The 20115-nt window shown below is 39.9% G+C and overlaps 1 protein-coding gene across 1 annotated transcript in view; it reads right to left on the minus strand.

Moving 5' to 3' along the window:
* Positions 1 to 1378: 1378 nt before the first annotated feature.
* Positions 1379 to 20115, minus strand: part of SPOCK1 (SPARC (osteonectin), cwcv and kazal like domains proteoglycan 1) — a 583379-nt gene continuing 564642 nt past the window's right edge. The window contains exons 9-11 of the mRNA XM_070374382.1: positions 18054 to 18116; positions 5265 to 5402; positions 1379 to 4829 (exon numbers count right to left, since the gene is read on the minus strand). Of these exons, the coding sequence (XP_070230483.1) occupies positions 4639 to 4829; positions 5265 to 5402; positions 18054 to 18116 (392 nt within the window). The 3' untranslated portion in view covers positions 1379 to 4638. The remainder of the gene's footprint in view (positions 4830 to 5264; positions 5403 to 18053; positions 18117 to 20115) is intronic.

Here is a 20115-nt window from a genome sequence, read left to right on the forward strand (position 1 = left end):
ATGAGCAGAACTGGCTGAACAAAAGGATATACAGGAGACCTATCCTATGTACAGGATATACAGGAACAGCCAGAGAGGTAGGATTAAATTCAGGGATTGATGGATATGGGAAATCAAGAAAGGCACATTTTGACAAGGCTGGAGTAGACCTTGGTGTCAACCGTGATATCCATCAACCCATACTGTAGCAGTTATTTGTCTTTTTCAAGGAGGCAACTGTACGGAGAAGGACCCTCAAGGTCTTATTCACTTCTATATTCCTAGCACTGAATGTGGTGCCTGCCCATAATGGCATTCACTCATCAAACACATATTAATCTATAGATCTATAAATCTCCTAATTAATCCATATACATCTAGTTGAATGAATAAATTTTGAAATCTTCCCCTTTTCTTAAATCAGTTTATCGAAGTAAATCTCACAACCAACCCAGAATTTTGAGAGGTGCTGGGACCTTTTCACTCACACTATATAATTAGTATTCCTTTGGTCCTGGCCTTTTTAACAGACCGAGGTGGATTCCATGAAGGCACAACTTGAGACGTGGGGCTTGACTATAAATCTGCTGTTACGAGGAATTTCAGGAGTGTCCGCCAATGCCAGCTACTCTTTAGTGTACCCTGTACCTACCCCAGAGGCTTCATATTGACCACTGTTCTCCTGACATTAGTTATTTTGTGGATTTATGAAGCACCTTTCCGTGAACTGTCAATCTCTGAATTGTCTGTAAAATACGGTCCATTGGGTAAAGGATTAGAATTATTCATAAGATAGTTTCTACCTCAGTTGGTGCTGAAATTACTCACTCAGGGTATAATTAAGTCATAGATACATTGGCCTTCATGTGGCTAAGGAGGAAAGGAAATAATTTCTGTTCTGATTGGGTGTTTTCTGATGTTTGACAAGCATATGGTGTGTTAATCCATGAACTGAGGAAAACTCAGAGTCCCTGTGAAGTTTTTTGGTTTTTGTTTCTTTTCTCCCAAGAGAATTGGAGAAGACCTGACTAGGGAGGGAAGGAATAAGAACTGAAAAAGCTTAAGGTTGTAAACAGGATGACAGCGATGAAATCTGATGGATAAGGACGAAGTAACAAAGTTGCAGCTTGAGAAAGAAGAAAGCAAAAAGGGGGACTGAATACTAAGATTCTAGGCTGAGCGGGCACAGGGCTTGGGTGTGCCAGGGTGTTCTGAGAGGGTCAGGACAGGCTGCACCCCCTCGTGGTTGGCTCCCCCGGCGTACAGAAGCCTTAAGAGAGAGCCTTGCATTTAGTTACCCCCTTGACTTGCCCAACCCTTCCGCAGAGATGATGTACGAACGTGGCCTGGTGAGCGCACGTGCAAGCTAACAAAGTACAAATGCGCAGACACTGCAGACAAATTAAAATTTATTGAGACAAACAAATGCACCTACTCAGGACTACAGTTAAGCATTTACTATTAACCAAAAGAGTCGTGTTCACATTCCAGATAAGTCTACATGGGAAAGCATTCAGAATTTACTAGGTTTTTCTACTTCACTATTTCATCTACAATAGGGGCAACAAACTTGACACTCAGGAGTTGGTGGGCTCTCATTACATTGCTACACATGGAACAGAGACAGAAACAGTGACTCTGAGAAAAAGGTATAAAAAGACCAAAACCACCCACTGTAGAAAGGGCTCTTGGATGTTACTGTACAGTGTGGTCAAGGTTAAAAACAAAACTGTAGATGGCATCCTGGGAAGAGGAGAGGGGCAGACCTGGACAGACACGTTGTCATTCAGTGCTGGGTGTGGGAAGATGGGCATAAAGGAGGAAGAACTGGTTCAGTAGGAAGGTATTCCCTTCCTTGCCTACAACATGCCTAGAATGTTGGCAGAAACAAAAAGACACTAATGTGGTAGACAACTAACCACTGTGGAATAAAATTCTGGGGCTTAACTTAGATGCTAAGGAAATGGTATCAAATAAAAGAACCATTTATAGAATAAGAATAAACCCATTCACTAAGGTTCCAAAAATGAGTCATTGAAGTTTCAACTCCATACCTGTCTCCAATAAGGGGATGATTATCACAGTACTATATTTTGTAATCAAAATTTTGATGGATGCTTTGCCACTATCTAAAGGACTCCTGCCAAAAAAAAAAAGAAAAAATTCTTCTAAAGACTAAGTAACTAAAAAAATCACATCTTTAGTACTTACGCAAAGTATCTTTGAAAAAAACTAATGCTGTCTTACCAAAGTGAGGCATGAAAAGTGGCATTAATGTTGTTCCATTGATTTTGGGTTCCAGTCTTAGGAGGGCTTTTTATTTAATATTTTAATGAATCAAAATATCTTCTTGGAATATCTCTGAAAATGAGCATCTCATTACCTTCCTGGGAATTGACTAGTGAGCACTCTTCTCCATCATTAAGTTAATGCTAAGGATCTTTAAGTGTCATCTTAATTTGACACTTGTCATAAGATAATTAGGCAAATTAAAATCAGTGGTTCACTCTGTTCCTAGAAGTTTCTCTAAGTGAAACCAATTTGTCGATTTTAATTTGTTCTCTTGTGTATTTTTCTAAGCTCAGAGGAGACAATAACAATGGTTTTCTCTGATGGCCTAGACTGAGATTTTTTAACATGTCTCGATTCTTTTATATACGTGATTATAATTTAGCTGCAATTAAGCACCTGTTTTTATAAATTATCATCTCAGAGTTTTGTTCAAGTGAGAAAAAAAACTGAAACAGAAGTGATGGAGTTGAGATCCCAATACAGAGCTTGCCCATGGTCACCTGACACCTAGGGTCCTGGCTGTTCTCATGTCTTTCAGGCTGAACAAGTTCAGTGTATCAAGTAAGTTCATGTCCCATCTGAGCCAACTCCAGGGATAAGGCAAGTGGGCCTGGCCAACGCAGGGATTTGAAAATAGTAGTTTGAGGTGGGCTGGTAAAGTAGAAACAAATGGTCAGTTTGGGGTAGGGTTGGTCAGCTGCCACTATAATCCTAGTTTGGCTGAATATATTTTTTGCCTGAGTTTGGTCTCCTTGTGGACTGGCTGGAGCGCAGGAAGGGAAGAAAAACAAATGTGGGCCACAGAGCCTTGCTGGGTGGCTGGTGAGGAAGGTGACAACCAGGTGGGGCAGGAGCTTAAGGCCCATACTGAACTAAATGGGGCCACTTGGAAGACTACTCTTTGGTACTTGTATCAGGAGAAATCCTAAAGATTGCAGAGATGATGACCCTACCAAATTTGGAGATGGATTCTAATCAGGAGTTGACTTAGGGCAAAGAAATGCAATGGTGAAGGGCTTTCTTCATGAGTCCCTTGACACATGTATGGGGGAGGGGATGAGTACAGGATTAGCTCTTAAAAAAATCCCACCCTGGCTTCCCATGTGCTGTCATAAAGTTCTTTCTGGGCCTCCATCTGAGATTCTTTACAAATGTTAAGTGATCAAAGAAAATCTGTAGAGCTTTTGTAGCCTCATCATGATGTGTGGATAGAGAGGGGCAAAACTGAAAGATTGAGTTAAGGATGCAAAATTTTCTTCTGCTAAGGAACAGCAAGGAGACTGTCTTCTTAGAGAGCGGCGGATATGTGTACATGCCTTACAAAAAGCCCTTGAGTACGTAGGGGAGAGAGGGGCCTGCCACAGACAGGACTGCCACAGCCCAAAGCGGGGTTGGAGCTGAAATGAGAGCAATGGCTTGTGAAGCTGCCCACGTGGGAGTCTCATGGCTTCTGCAAGGAAAGCGATTTAGGCAGACAGAGGCTTATCCAAATCAAAGAGGCTTCCAGTAGCTCTGCTGCCGCAGATGGAAGCAGCCTCCTCAGCCTGTAGGCTACAAGTGCCAACTGGTAGTGCAAAAAAAAGGACTTTGATACAGATTTGCTATTCCAGAAATGACGATCCAGGTCTAAACAAGCTGACAAATGTGTAATTGTTTTTCAAATAAGTTTTTTAATAGATACCCAACTCCCCCCGCCCCTTTTTTTTCCAGAGTGGTGTGTACAGTGTCTTCTGTATATACTTACCTATTTATGCACGTACAGACAGAAGTATCCAGATACCTTTTTTAATAAAATCAATTCCCCAAAGGGACTCTTGACTGAATTAAGGCTGTCATTTGTAGGAAGCCAGATTGAGTGAAGTGAAAAACTGATTTGTAATAATAGACACAGGGATGGCGGGGGGTGGGTTGGGCAGGGGGGAAAAGGTACAGTGTGGTGTGTTTTCCACAACATCTACAGGACACAAGAAAAGCACTTAGACACGGTAAGGCCGGGAACCATGCTGTAATAACCACCCGTGTGGGTGGCTGGAAAGGGTCTTTGACATTTAGAGGGTGGGGGCTCCCTGCACTGTCAGAATCCCACATACATCACATGCTTGTTGTAAAAAAACTCACAGAAGGGAAGGAGGCTCTCATTCGGCCAGCCATTCCCCTAAAAAACAAAGCACAATACCCTTCTTCCCACATGCCGTATGCAAAATCAGCATGATCTGGGAACAAGGAGTTGTCTTCCAAAACCCTAGCTTGGGTAGAGAGTGCGACGATGGAGAAGAGGCTGTGTGCTGTGGAGTCTTAGAGACAAATGCAGGAACGGGAAGTGACTTGCAATTCTGTGCAGACCTCGTGTCCTCCTCCGTGTGGGGACTACCATATGTACCCGACCTCATCCTCTTTGTCGTCGTCCTCATCCTCATCATCCTCCGTCACCGCCCGGGCATGCACCCGCGGCTTCCCCAGTCTGTCCTTGGGTCCCAGGTCCTGCTCATCCTCCAGGTCATCCAGCAGAACCACAGAGCCACCGCTGCCAAAATCCCCCGAGGTCTCCTGCTCCTCCTCTGAAAGGAGGGAGAAGAGATGGGAGGTAAGTTTCTGCTATGCCTCACAACCTCCTTAGCTATAAGGCAAAACCATGCAGTTTACCTTCTGAACATGGGAGCATCCCCATCTACTTGGTAGGGACCACAAGCTTTAGTCTGTTAAAAGCTCCAGAATTCTAGGGAGGTTTATCTTGAGAGTCACTCTTGGCTTGCAGCCACTCCCTGACTGTCAAAAACTGCTATCCAGTTCAATGGTCATGGTGAGCTCCTCCCACTCAGAAAACTAGCTATGCATCATCTCATGTGATTCCAGGTTTACTATATCTTGTTTGTCAACTTGCTCACTGTAGACCACAGTGACTTCCTGAGATTCTTCTGCCCAAATCTTCATACAGTGAGTACCTACGAGTCTCTAGAGGTCACTGAGGGGCAGGTGGAGAAGGCCTTACTCACCACAGTTCACAGCGCCCTGTTTCCTGGAGCCGGCTAGCTCATTGCCGTATTTATCCACACACCAGCATTGCCCCGTGCTGCCATGGCACTGTGTGGCTTTGTAATAGCCCTCCTCATTACACCGAGGGATGAATGCTCCTGGGGGAACAAAAGGTACAACTTGAATCAGAAAGTCAAAATTGCTCAGTTGTGTCTGACTCTTTGTGACCCCATGGGCTATACAGTCCATGGACTTCTCTAGGCCAGAATACTGGAGTGGATAGCCTTTCCCTTCTCCAGGGGATCTTCCCAACCCAGGGATCGAACCCAGGTCTCCCTCATTGCAGGTGGATTCTTTACCAGCTGAGCCACAAAGGAAGCCCAAGAATACTGGAATGGGTAGCCTATCCCTTCTCTAGTGGATCTTCCTGACCCAGGAATCATACCTGGGTCTCCTGCATTACAGGCAGATTCTTTACAAACTGAGCTTGAATCAGAGAAGTGCACAGATAGAGTCAATGCCTTCTAAGACAGACAACTTCTGTAGAAAAACATCTACTTCTGCTTTATTGATTATGCCAAAGCCTTTGACTATGTAGATCACAACAAACTGTGGAAAATTCAAGAGATGGGAATACCAGACTACTGTACCTGCCTATTGAGAAATCTGTATGCAGGTCAAGAAGCAACAGTTAGAACTGGACATGGAACAACAGACTGGTTCCAAATCAGGAAAGGAGTATATCAAGGCTGTATATTGTCACCCTGCTTATTTAACTTATATGCAGAGTACATCATGAGAAATGCCAGGCTGGATGAAGCACAAGTTGGAATCAAGATTGTTGGGAGAAACATCAAGAACCTCAGAAACAGAGATGACACCACCCTTCTGGCAGAAAGAAGAGAGGAACTAAACAGCCTCTTGATGAAAAAGCTGGCTTAAAACTCAATATTCAAAAAACAAAGATCATGGCATCGGGTCCCATCACTTCATGGCAAATAGATGGGGAAACAATGGAAATAGTGAGAGATTTTATTTTCTTGGGCTCCAAAACCACAGCAGATGGTGACTGCAGCCATGAAATTAAAAGATGCTTGCTCCTTGGAAGAAAAGCTATGACCAACATAGACAGCATATTAAAAAGCAGAGACATTACTTTGCCGACAAAGGTCCATCTAGTCAAAGCTATGGTTTTTACAGTAGTCATGTATGGATGTAAGTTGAACTAAAAAGAAAGCTGAACATCAAAGAATTGATGCTTTTGAACTGTGGTGTTGGAGAAGACTCTTGAGGGTCCCTTGGACTGCAAGGAGATCCAACCAGTCGAGCCTAAAGGAAATCAGTCCTGAATATTCACTAGAAGGACTGATGCTGAAGCTGAAACTCCAGTATTTTGGCCACTTGATGTGAGAAACTGACTCATTGGAAAAGACCCTGATGCTGGGAAAGATTGAAGGCAGGAGGAGAAGGGGATGACAGAGGATGAGATGTTTGGATGGCATCACTGACTTGATGGACATGAGTTTGAACAAGCTCCAGGAGTTGGTGATGGACAGGGAAGCATGGTGTGTTGTAGTCTATGGGGTCTCAAAGAGTCAGACACGACTGAGTGACAACTGAAGACAGACAAGAGGGCTCACACATCAGTCAGTATTTGCTGTTGAGCCAGCAAGAAAGAATGGCATGCTTCATAATAACCTAGTCAAGGTTTCAGGGGCCTAGGACTTACTCAAGGTTAGACAGGATTCCTTCTTTGATCATGAGTTCTACTTTTCCCTGTGGTTCTACTCTTACTTTTATTTCAGAATTTTCCCAAATTTTACTGAAATATAATCGACATATAATTGGCATGGTCTTCCCAGCTGGTGCTAATAGTAAAGAATCCACCTGCCAATACAGAAGACACAAGAGACCTGGGTTCGACCCCTAAGTCAGGAAGATCCCTTGGAGGAGGAAATGGCAATCCACTCCAGTATTCTTGCCTGGGAAATTCCATGGACAGAGGAGCCTGGCAGGCTACAGTCCATGGGGCTGCATGGATTTGGACATGACTGAGCAACTGAGCACACACACACATAATTGACATATAGCACTGTAGAAGATTAAGGTGTACAGAATAATGGTTTGACTTATATACTGTGAAATGATAACCATAATAAATTTTGGTTACATCCAACATCTCATATAAAAAAAGTTTTTTTCCTTGTGAGCACTCTCAGAATTTACTCTCTCAACACTTTCATATCTACTATACTACAGTGTTAACTATTGTGTTATGTATCTTCAATATTTATTTATCTCTTAACTGGAAGTTTGTACCTTTTGGCCACCTTCATTCAATTCTCCCACTGTCAATACCCTGCCTGTGTTTACCACCAGTTTCATCTATTAATATTTCTTCATGAGTTTGTTTCAAGATTAGACATACAAATGACCATATGCAGAGTTGGACACGACTGAAGCGACTTAGTAGCAGTAGCAGCAGCAGCAGACCGTATGGTATTTTCTTTCTGACTTATTTCACTTAGGATAATGCCCTCAACATCTATCCATGTTGTCGAAATTGGCAGGGTTTCCTTTCTTTCTTATGGATGAATGATATACTGTTATACACATATACTCACACACACACACACACACACACACACACACCCATGCATACACTTCTTTATCCATTCATCCATTGAAGAACACTTAGGTTGTCTTCATATCTTGGCCAATGTGAACACGAGTGTGCAGATTTCTCTTTAGTATATTCATTTCCTTTGGATATATCCCCAGAAGTGAATTTCTGGATCATATGCTGCTGCTGCTAAGTCATTTCAGTCGTGTCTGACTCTGTGTGACCCCATAGACGGCAACCCACCAGGCTCCCCCATCCCTGGGAGTCTCCAGGCAAGAACACTGGAGTGGGTTGCCATTTCCTTCTCCAATGCATGATAGTGAAAAGTGAAAGTGAAGTCACTCAGTTGTGTCCAACTCTTAGCAACCCCATGGACTGCAACCCACCAGGCTCCTCCGACCATGGGATTTTCCAGGCAAGAGTACTGGAGTGGGGTACCATTGCCTTCTCTGCTGGATCATATAGTAGTTTTTTTTTTTTTTTTTTAATTTGGGGGGGAACCTCCATACTGTTGTATTCCATTGTGGCTGCACCAATTTATAATCCCAGCAACAGTGCACAACAGTCCTCCTTTTCCCACATCCTTGCCAGCATTTGTTATTCCTGTTATTCCTTTTTCATGATAGCCCTTCTCACAGGCAGAAGCTGATATCTTACTGTGGTTTTGGTTTGCATTTCCCTGATGATTAGAGATGCTGAGAACCTTTTCATGTCCCTGTTGACTATTGCAAATTGTATCATCTGCAAACAAAGGAAATTTTACATATTCCTTTCCACCTCGGATGACTTATTTCTTGCCTGATTGCTCTGTCTAGGACTTCCAGTATTACACTGAATAGGACTGGTGATACCTTTGTCTTTTTTCTTGATCTTAGAGGAAAAGCTTTAAACCTTTCACCATTGAATAGGATGCTAGCTGTGGTTGTCATATGTGGTCTTTATTAAATTGGGGTACATTGCTTTAATACATAATTTATTGAGGTTTTTACCATGAACAGATGTTCAGTTTTGTCAAATGGATAATATTTTTCTTTCATTCTATTAATGTGATGCATCACTTGGCTGATTTGTATGTGTAGAACCATCATTACATCCTAGGGATAAATCCTACTTGATCATGGTGAATAATCCTTTTAATGTGATGCTCAATTTGGTTCACTAGTATTCTATTGAGAAATTTGTTTTTGTGCATCTATATTCATCTGGGATATTGGCCTGTAGTTTCCCAGTAGAGTTTTTTTCTGGCTTTAGTAACAAGGTAACTCTGGCTTCATAAAATGAGTTTGGGAGTGTTCCTCCCCTCTGCAATTTTTGGGAAGAGTTTGAGAATGATTGGTATTCTTCTTTAAATATCTGGTAAAATTCAACAGTGAAGCTATCTGCTCTTGGTCCATTCTTTCCTGAGAGACTTTTCATTATTGATTCAATCTACTCACTAGTCTGTTCATATTTTCTGTTTCTTCCTGATTAAAGTTTTTTTTAATACTTGAGAGAATCATAGGATTTTTTTTAATCCTTTATATATTTCTAATGAGTGGCACAGTTTAAAAAAATACCTGTTTTCCTAGAATAAATACTACTTGGTCATGATATATTGGATTTAATTTGCTGATCCTTTTATATCCGTGTTACTCAGTGATAGAGGTATATAATTTTGTTCAATGTCTATATCAAAGCAACTCTTTTGTAAACTGATTCAGGTACTTTTCTTTTCTATACTCCAGATGTTTTGTATAAAATGAGAATGATCTCCATAAAGTATTCAGCTGTAGAAATATGTTGAGCCTAGTGCCTATTTTAGGAGGTGACAGTAGTATTTTGATTTAAATTAATTTTTTTCTTAGTTTAGTTGAGTCTTCTTTTTCTTCATGACCCAAATATGGTAATTCATAGTATCCTTTTCAGTGACGTTTTCATAATTGCTAAGAGTTTATAGCAATGGTTTTCAAAGTGTGGGCCCAGAAGCAGCTGCAGCATCAGTGGGAAATAGCTTAGAAAATTTTTGAGCCTATCCCAAACCTACTGAGTTAAAAACTTTGACAGTAGGGCCCAGAAAGCTGTAATAAACTCTCCAAGTGTTTCTGATACACAGTGAAGTTTCAGAACCACAAATTTATAGTATGCATCTATATCTGTGGTTACAAGGCTTCCCAGGTGGCTCAGTGGTAAAAGAATCTGTCTGCCAATGCAGGAGTTGCAAGAGATGTGGGTTCAATCCCAGAGTCAGGAAGATCCCCTGGAGGAGGAAATGGCAACCTACTCCAGTATTCCTGCCTGGAGAATACCATGGACAGAGGAGCCCGGCAGGCTACAATCCATAAGATTGCAAAGAGTTGGACACAAATGAGCATGCACGTGTGCATATCAGAGGTTACATCCCATTTTTAAATTCATGAGAACATTTGAGACTTTCATGTTGTCAAAGCTTTGTCTATTTAATTTGTTTTTGCTTTAGTCTTAACTTATTGTCCTTACAGCTTTTTTTATTTGAAATTTTAGGTTTCTTTTTCTCCAGAAATGCATTTGAAGCCATGAATGTTCCTCTAAGTTTCATTTTAGTTGCTTTTCTCTCTCTCTGGCACACAGTGCTTTCATTTTCATTCATGTCTAAATGTTTTGTATTTTTACTTGATTCATTTTTGACTACTAAAAAAATCTAGACATGTAAGATTGGATAGTCTCTTTTTTTTCTTCCACTTGTAGAGAATGAATATGATCTATGGTACTTTTTTGAGATATTTAGTTTCAGCTTTCTTTTTTTTTTTCTGTGACTCTATTTCTGCTTTTTCTTTTCTTTTTAATTGGAGGCTAATTACTTTACAATATTGTGGTGGTTTTTGCCATACATTCACATGAATCAGCCATGGGTGTACATGTGTTCCCCATCCTGACCCTCCCTCCCAGCTCCCTCCCCATCCCATCCCTCAGGGTCATCGCAGTGCACCAGCCCTGAGCACCCTGTCTCATGCATTGAACCTGGACTGGTGATCTGTTTCACATATGATAATATACATGTTTCAATGCCATTCTCTCAAATCATCCCACCCTCGCCTTCTCCCACAGAGTCCAAAAGTCTGTTCTTTATATCTGTGTCTCTTTTGCTGTCTCACATATAGGGTCATCGTTACCATCTTCCTAAATTCCATATGTATGCATTAATATACTCTATTGGTGTTTTTCTTTCTGGCTTACTTCACTCTGTATAATAGGCTCCAGTTTCATCCATCACATTAGAACTGATTCAAATGCATTCTTAACAGCTGAGTAATATTCCATTGTGTATATGTACCACAACTTTCTTATCCATTCATCTGCCAATGGACATCTAGGTTGCTTCCATGTCCTGGCTATTGTAAAGAGTGCTGTGATGAACATTGGGGTACACAAGTCTCTTTCAATTCTGGTTTCCTCAGTGTGTATGCCCAGCAGTGGGATTGCTGGGTCATAAGGCAGTTCTGTTTCCAGTTTTTTAAGGAATCTCCACACTGTTCTCCATAGTGGCTATACTAGTTTGCATTTCCACCAACAGTGTAAGGGGGTTCCTTTTTCTCCACACCCTCTTCAGCATTTATTGTTTGTAGACTTTTTGGTAGCAGCCATTCTAACTGGCATGAAATGGTACCTCATTGTGGTTTTGATTTGCATTTTTCTGATAATGAGTCATGTATGGATGTGAGAGTTGGACTGTGAAGAAGGCTGAGTGCCAAAGAATTGATGCTTTTGAACTGTGGTGTTGGAGAAGACTCTTGAGAGTCCCTTGGACTGCAAGGAGATCCAACTAGTCCATTCTGAAGGAGATCAGCCCTGGGATTTCTTTGGAAGGAATGATGCTAAAGCTGAAACTCCAGTACTTTGGCCACCTCATGTGAAGAGTTGACTCATTGGAAAAGACTCTGATGCTGGGAGGGATTGGGGGGCAGGAGGAAAAGGGGACGACAGAGGATGAGATGGCTGGATGGCATCACTGACTCGGTGGACGTGAGTCTCAGTGAACTCCAGGAGTTGGTGATGGACAGGGAGGCCTGGCATGCTGCGATTCATGGGGTCGCAAAGAGTCGGACATGACTGAGTGACTTATCTGATCTGATAATGAGTGATGTTGAGCATCTTTTCACATGTTTGTTAGCCATCTGTATGTCTTCTTTGGAGAAATGTCTCTTTAGTTCTTTGGCCCATTTTTTGATTGGGTCGCTAATTTTTCTAGAAGTGAGCTGCAGGAGTTGCTTGTATATTTTTGAGATTAACTCTTTGTCAGTTGCTTCATTTGCTATTATTTTCTCCCATTCGGAATGTTATCTTTTCACCTTGCTTATAGTTTCCTTCGTTGTGCAAAAGCTTTTAAGTTTAATTAGGTCCCATTTGTTTATTTCTGCTTTTATTTCCATTACTCTGGGAGGTGGGTCATAGAGGATCCTGCTATGATTTATGTCAGAGAGTGTTTTGCCTATGTTTTCCTCTAGGAGTTTTATAGTCTCTGGTCTTCCATTTAGACCTTTAATCCATTTTGAGTTTATTTTTGTATATGGTGCTACAAAGTGTTCTAGTTTCATTCTTTTACAAGTGGTTGACCAGTTTTCCCAGCACCATTTGTTAAAGAGATCGTCTTCTCCATTGTATATTCCTGCCTCCTTTGTCAAAGATAAGGTGTCCATAGGTGTGTGGATTTATCTCTGGGCTTTCTATTTTGTTCCATTGGTCTATATTTCTGTCTTTGTGCCAGTACCATACTGTCTTGATGACTGTTGCTTTGTAGTATAGCCTGAAGTTAGGTTGATTCCTCCAGTTCCATTCTTCTTTCTTAAGATTGCTTTGGCTATATGAGGTTTTTGTATTTACATACAAATTGTGAAATTATTTGTTCTAGTTCTCTGAAAAATACCATTGGTAGCTTGATAAGGATTGCATTGAATCTATAGATTGCTTTGGGTAGTATACTCATTTTCACTATATTGATTCTTCTGATCCATGAACATGGTATATTTCCCCAACTATTTGTGTCATCTTTGTTTTCTTTCATCAGTGTTTTATAGTTTTCATATATCCATGACAAATGTGTGTTTGAAAACACTCTCTATTCTATGCTCATGTACAAGAATACATATATTAAGATGCCAATGAATTACACTGTTCATTTCTTTTGTCTCCTTGAACTATAAGTTTTCAAGAAGAGGTATATTCAAGTCTCTGAATAGTTAGGTATGACAGTTCCTCCCTGCAGTTCTGTTATTTTTATGTGCGTTTGTTTCCTTAAAAAAATTTTATATTGGACTACAGTGGATTAACAATATTGTGTTAGTTTCAGGTGTATAGTAAGGTGATTCAGTTATACGTATACATATGTCTGGATTCCCTGGTGGCTCAGACGATAACGAGTCTGCCTGCAATGCAGGAGAAATGGGTTCGATCCCCAGGTCAAGAAGATTCCCTCAGGGAAGGAAATGGCAACCCACTCCAGTATTCTTGCCTGGAAAATCCCATGGATGGGGAATCTGGCAGGCTACAGTGCAGAGGGTCACAAAGAGTCAGACATGACTTGAGTGACTTCACTTTCACTTATTCTTTTTGAAATTTATTTACTTTATTACAGAATATTGAACAGCGTTCCCTGTGCTAACAGCAGATCTTTGTTCACTATTTTAAATGTAGTAGTGTGTCTATGTCAACCCTACAATTTTCTTTCTTTGTGTGATCTTGTCTGATTTTTGTATTAGGGTGATAGTGGCCTCATGGATAGAGTTTGGGAGTGTTCCTTCCTTTGCAATTTTTTGGAAGAGTTTCAGAAGATAGGTGTCAGCTCTTTTCAAAATATCTGAGAGAATTCGCCTGTGAAGCCATTTGATCCTGGACTTTTGTTTGTTGTGAGTTTTAAAATCACAGTTTCAATTTCAGTGCTTATGATCAGTCTGTTCATATTTTCTATTTCTTCCTAGTTCAGTCTTGGAAGGTTGCATCTTTCTGAGAATTCACCCATTTCTTCTTGGTTGTCCATTTTATTGGCATATAGTTGCTTGTAGCTGTCTATTATGATATTTTGTATTTCTGTGGTGTTCATTGTAACTTCTCCTTTTATAGTTCTAAATTCATTGATTTGAGGCCTCTCCCTTTTTTTTTCCATGATGAGGCTGGCTAAAAGTTTATCAATTTTGTTTATCTTTTCAAAGAATCAGCTTTTAGTTTCATTGATCTTTTCTATTGTTTTCTCTATTTCATTTATTTCAGCTCTGGTCTTTATGATTTCTTTTCGTCTACTAACTTTTTGAGTTTTGTTCGTATTTCTTTCTCTAGTTGCTTCAGGCATAAGGTTAGGTTGTTTATTTGGGGTTTTTCTTGTTTTCTGAGGTAAGATTGAATTGCTGTAAACTTTCCTCTTAAAACTGTTTTTTTGCTGTGTCTCATAGGTTTTGGATGGTCATGTTTTCATTGTGATTTGTCTCTAGGTATTTTATTATTTCTTCTTTGATTTCTTCAGTTATCCATTGGTTGTTTAGTAGCATATTATTTAGCTGCCACATATTTGTGTTTTTACAGTGTTTTTCTTGTAGTTGATTTCTAATCTCACAGCATTGTGGTCAGAAAAGGTGCTTGATATGATTTCAGTTTTCTTAAATTTACCAAGGCTTGCTTTGTGGCCCAACATGTGATTAATCCTGGAGAATGCTCCATGTGCATTTGAAAAGAATGTGTATTCTTCTACTTTTAGATACAATGTTCTATAAATAAAGTCCATCTGGTCTAATGTATCATCCAAGGTCTGTGTTTCCTTATTGATTTTGTGTCTGGATCATCTGTTAAAGTCCCTTACTTTTACTGTGTCACTATCAATTTCTCCTTTTATGGCTATTAATATTTTCCTTATATATTGCAGTGCAATGGCACCCCACTCCAGTACTCTTGCCTGGAAAATCCCATGGACGGAGGAGCCTGGTAGGCTGCAGTCCATGGGGTCACTAAGAGTCGGACCTGACTGAGTGACTTCACTTTCAGCTCCTATGTTGGGTACATATATAGTTGCAATTGTTATAATGTTACATTTTGTTTTAAAATTATAGGTATACCTGTTGAGACATAGTAATAGTATAGTAAAAGAAACATTTCAGCAAGATAATATTACATCGTTCTCTTAAGAACTGAAAACAAAGTAGGCAGCTTTTAATAGTCTCTGTCTCATAATAAATGAGTTTGGCTCGCTCACATTTATTGTGATTACAGATATATGCTTGTTTTTATATCTACCACTGTACTTCGTGTTTCCTATCTTCCCTCTTTCCTTCTTTTCGTTGAAATGATCAAATTTTCTTTTTTCCATGGTTTTCATACATTTAAAAACTATATATTATTTTCCCAGTATTTTTATTGTTACCTTAAAATACACAGAAGTATATTTTCCCTAATAAGCTCTAAAGTTAAGCTTTTTATTTATTCAGAAATAAAAGAAAACACAGATTAACATATTTTTTCACTGACCCCAACAGTCTGAAATGTTGATTCTACCATGCTATCAAAATATTTTTTATTGTTCTTATTTATTTAGATTTAGCAGCATGCCTTTTTGAGATAAAATGTGGAAAAGAAATACTTCTTTCTGGAATTATGTCTTCTGTATATTAAAACCTTTAGTGATATTTTAGTAAGTCTTGGGTTAGTAAGCTTACTGAATCTGTGGTTTGAGAATCTCTCTGTTATCACACTTGGATGATCACTGAGATAAATTTAATATTTCCAGTTCAAAGTGATTTTCTCCTCTTAAATTAGTGATACCAATCTGATTCTTACTCAACTGTAGGTAATATTTAGTTATGACAAGTTTTCTGTAGGTAATATTTAGTTATGACAAGTTTTTTTTTTTTTCATTTTTCTCAGGATGTGTTTGATGATTGTGTGCTCATCTACTAGGGGATAATTCTCCTCAGAGTTATCTAAGTAGTAACATTATATGTCAGTCATCTAGAGTGATAAGCAGAGACCTCCATCCTCAGATTTCTACTGCCTAATTTTGTGGGTTTTTTTAGAATGATTGTTTTTAAATATACCATTTATTTCTCAGACTAGATCTGGAAAGAAGGGTAATAAGGCAGGCAGTAACTTCAGATCCAGCTACTACTCAAACTACTCAATTCTAGCAACTACTCAAACAAACACTGATCACTATTCCAAGATGACTAGGCTCCCAAAGATCAAATGAGATCACAGAAAGGACATTTCCCCCAGTGAAAAGTAATTCTGCTGGTGCCACAAAGAAGTAGTGCTCATATTCTAAATTAGATGTTCAGTCGGTGCACAGCACTCCTGGTCAGCAGGGAACAGGAGGAAGGGGGAAAAAGATGATGCTTTCAATAAACAAAAATCAGGGAAGATTTTGCAAACCAATAGAAAGCTGAGGAAATGCTGATCCTTACCCTTGAGCTGCAGTTGGAAAACAAGAGCACTTAATAGAGCAAAAAAAAAAAAAAAAAAAATACCAGGTTGAGCCCCCAGGATGGTTAGAAGCAGGTGCTGTTCTATATCTATAATGTAATAAAATTATCATTTTTCCTAAGTAGGCAGTAATTATACCTGATTATAATTTGTTATTGCTTGTTTTTGCTCAGACTGTGAATGCCCCTGAATACACATTTATTATATTAGATTTCCCCATGCAAAAAAATAATTTGTAGGCAGATAAATGGTATTTTTATGAGTCAGCTAGAATAATATCCCTTATGTAGAGAGGTGTGATAACGTGTGTTTCAAAACTAGGTGGGATTCACAGTAGGAAAGAAGTAGGCCTTTTATTCCTATGAACTGGAGAAAATAAAAGATGAGATATATTATCTCAGACCACATTACTTTACAAATATATCATTATTAATGAAGCAGTAAGAAGATATCCATATATCCAAAATAATTTTTTAAAACAGCACTATTAGTTCTCTTAAGCACATCACTAAAACCCAAAATAACCTCCCATGTGGAAGCATCAGATCATTAAACACAAGTCCTTGCACTGGAGGAAAGCCCCATGGAAGAGAGATCCAGAAAGATGCCTTTATGTCTTTCAACATCAGGGAAGAACCTACACTCATGTCCAGATTACAAAACTCTTGAGTTCTTGGTGAGTAGAAAAGGGTGTTATCAGAAATGGAAAGTCTGAGGCAAGCCAGTGAAGTAAGTAATTTTTAAAAGTAGAAGGAAGAAATAAGATCCACTTTGAGGTGACCCAAAAATCAGATGAAGAGAAATGGCCCAAGTTCTCAGACCATCTCCATTTGACAATCTGCAACAACCTTGCCCATTTCCTTCAAGAAAATAAAGAGATAACTGCCTGAAATGGCAGGCTGTTTAGGGGATGCACCTGCTCCTGAATGCTTAACGAGAATAATCCTGAATTATTGTGTTGTGGCTGTCAGTTCTTTTTTTAAAAAGCAATGAAAGCAATGCAGGCTCTTTTTGGGCAAACAAATGAGGTGTCTGTGATTATCTCAGCAGTACTGGTCTAAGTACCACAACTACACTTGAGTGCTGCAGAAAGGAGGGTATGGGGCAAAAGGGAACCTTCAACAGCAAGCCACAGATGTGCGTGCCAGGGAAATACACACACACACACACACCCCCACTAGCTTCCGCCTCAATGTTTGGATAAAAGGTAAGAGGAGAAATGTAGAGACAGGGTCCAGGGATCATGCAGATGAAACAGAAATGTGTTGAAGTACACTCAAGTCCTTGGACCCTGTCTGGTAAATTTAGAAGGGAATCAGCTCATCTTCCTCCTTGAATGGACAACTTGATCTGAGGAATATAGGAAATTCTGTAATTTATAGATTTTATCATTTTAACTTGGAACACTTGAGAACTGCATTTAATGGCCATACTTGAAAGAAAAAAAAAAAAAATCCAAGATCAGGGAGGAGTTAGCAGTAAAGAGAGTGCTCAATTTCAGCTCTGGTGACCTGCCCACTGGTCCTGGGCTTACCTTTGATCTCTCTTCCAACTGATGGAGCATGTAGCATTTCTCAGCCACCTCTCTGATCCTCAAGAGTATGTCCTGTGGCCTGTGGCATATTACCAGCTCCCTAGAAGAACCTTGTCTTGGGTAAAATGAGGCATTTCTTTCACAAAGCACTGGTCCCTAATTGAATAACCATTGCTGTGCTAGATATTACATGGATGGTTTAATTAGTTTAAATTAGTAGCAAGAAATGGTACTTACCCAACAGGCTTTTCCCCTTGCTCAACTTCTGGATCCTGTTCATTTCATTCTGGCAAGGGAGACCTAAAAAATAATTTATGAAAGTCAGTTTCCAGATGGTAAGGGATATAATCTCTAATGATTGGCTTCACTCTTGACGTGAAATGTAGACAATGACACACCTGGGAGTGGAATTACTCCATCTGCTGTTACTATGCAGCAAAACAAATTCAGGCCATTAGTGTTACTAATTTAAAAAAAAACATCGTATACCACTAGGTACTTAAAATAGTATTTGGGGGCTATTTGCATGTATAGGAATCTTTCTTCTCACCACCAGTTTAAGCAGATATCAACTGTCTAGTAGGGTGATTTCATTATTTACTTCCTCATATTTACCACCTCAGGTGGTATGGTGGCAAAGAATCTGTGTGCCAATACAAGACACACAAGAGACCACTCATGTTCGCTCCCTGGGTCAAGAAGATCCTCTGGAGTAGGAAATGGCAACCCGCTCCAGTATTCTTGCCTAGAAAATTCCACGGACAGAGGAGCCTGGCTGGCTACAGTCCATGGGGTTGCAAAGAATTGGACACGACTGAGCGACTGAGCATATAAGAAAAAGTCTCCTGTCAGCCAAGATTATATGAGCTGAGAACCAGGATGAAAGGTTATTAGTGGGTACATGTGCTGAATCCACAGACTGGGACAAAAACTTAATCTACCCCACGTCTTGCTGCAGGATAGAAATAGGATTACAATGGCTACTTCTGACTTCATGACTCACTACCCCAGCAAAGTCAAACATAGGTCTCCGAGGACAACTCTGAAGGTACAGAAGAGATATTGAGAAGCAGTGAGTATAGAAGAATAAGACTTTAACTCTGAATTCTGCCACCTCCTAGCTAAGTATTAATACTTTGGACCAGTCTCTTTATCATGCTCAGCTTCCAAGTCTTCATTTAAAAAACAAATGCCGTTACAAACAAACTCAAGTGCAGGGCTGATAGAGTTGGAGCCACATGGCTAAAGAGGGCATATGGAAGTGTGTGGTACCCTTTAGACTTCCACTCCAAGCAAAAAGAAGGGGGATCTCAGTAATCTCAAATTTTACCATGACCTGCCATTGCAGTTGCTATGGCCCTGGGAGGCTCTGCTATTTGCTCACAGTCTTCCCACAAAAACCATAACATTCTGATTCTCAGGGCACTTACATACCTCTGATTAAGGCAGTCACCTCATTCTCGGGGCCTGGCATTACACCCCCAGGTGATCATTAGACCTGAGACGTTGCTTCTCACTCAGCCCCCACCTGGACTCTGGGGCTAAAACCACATGATTTTCTATGAACTCAAGCCCAAAGCTATCATTATGGTTAATGATGAACCACTACAAGCATTCCTATTGAAGTAAAAATCATGGCTGTTATTAACACCGATGTGGAAGGGCCAGCTGATGTGATTAGAAAAGAGAAATAAATGAGGTATAAAAATTGAAAAGAGAAAAAAATTATCACTCTTTCCAGATAATATGACTGCACACCTGAAAAATTCAAGGAAGCCAACCAGAATAAGTATCATAAATAAAATGAGAAAAATGGATTTTGTTTACACTGGCAACAATAATAAACACAAGGGAAGTATATCTGTGAGAACAAAACTTATAGCTCCACTGGTTAACAGACAAACAGTGTTCTAGGATAAAAGGAGTCAATATTGTATAGCTCTCAACTCTCTCTAATTTTGTCTGATCTAAAGAAATACCAGTAAGATTTTTAAATGGAATAAACTGATTATAAAATTCAAAGAGTTCAAACCTACAGGACATATAACAATAAACATAAAAACAAGAATATTCAGGAGAATTCTGATAAAATGATTAATGGTAGGAGGCTGTGGTGGTGGTTGTTGCTCAGTCACTAAGTCCAGCTCTTTGCGATCCCATGGATGGCAATTCACCAGGCTTCCCTGTCCTTCACTATCTTCCTGAGTTTGCTCATTTATATCCATTGAGTCATTGATGCTATCTCACTATATCATCTGTTGCCCCCTTCTCCTTTTGCCATCAATCTTTCCCAGCATCA

Source organism: Bos mutus, chromosome 7 (assembly GCF_027580195.1).
Source record: "Bos mutus isolate GX-2022 chromosome 7, NWIPB_WYAK_1.1, whole genome shotgun sequence".
NCBI classification, from domain to species: Eukaryota; Metazoa; Chordata; class Mammalia; order Artiodactyla; family Bovidae; genus Bos; species Bos mutus.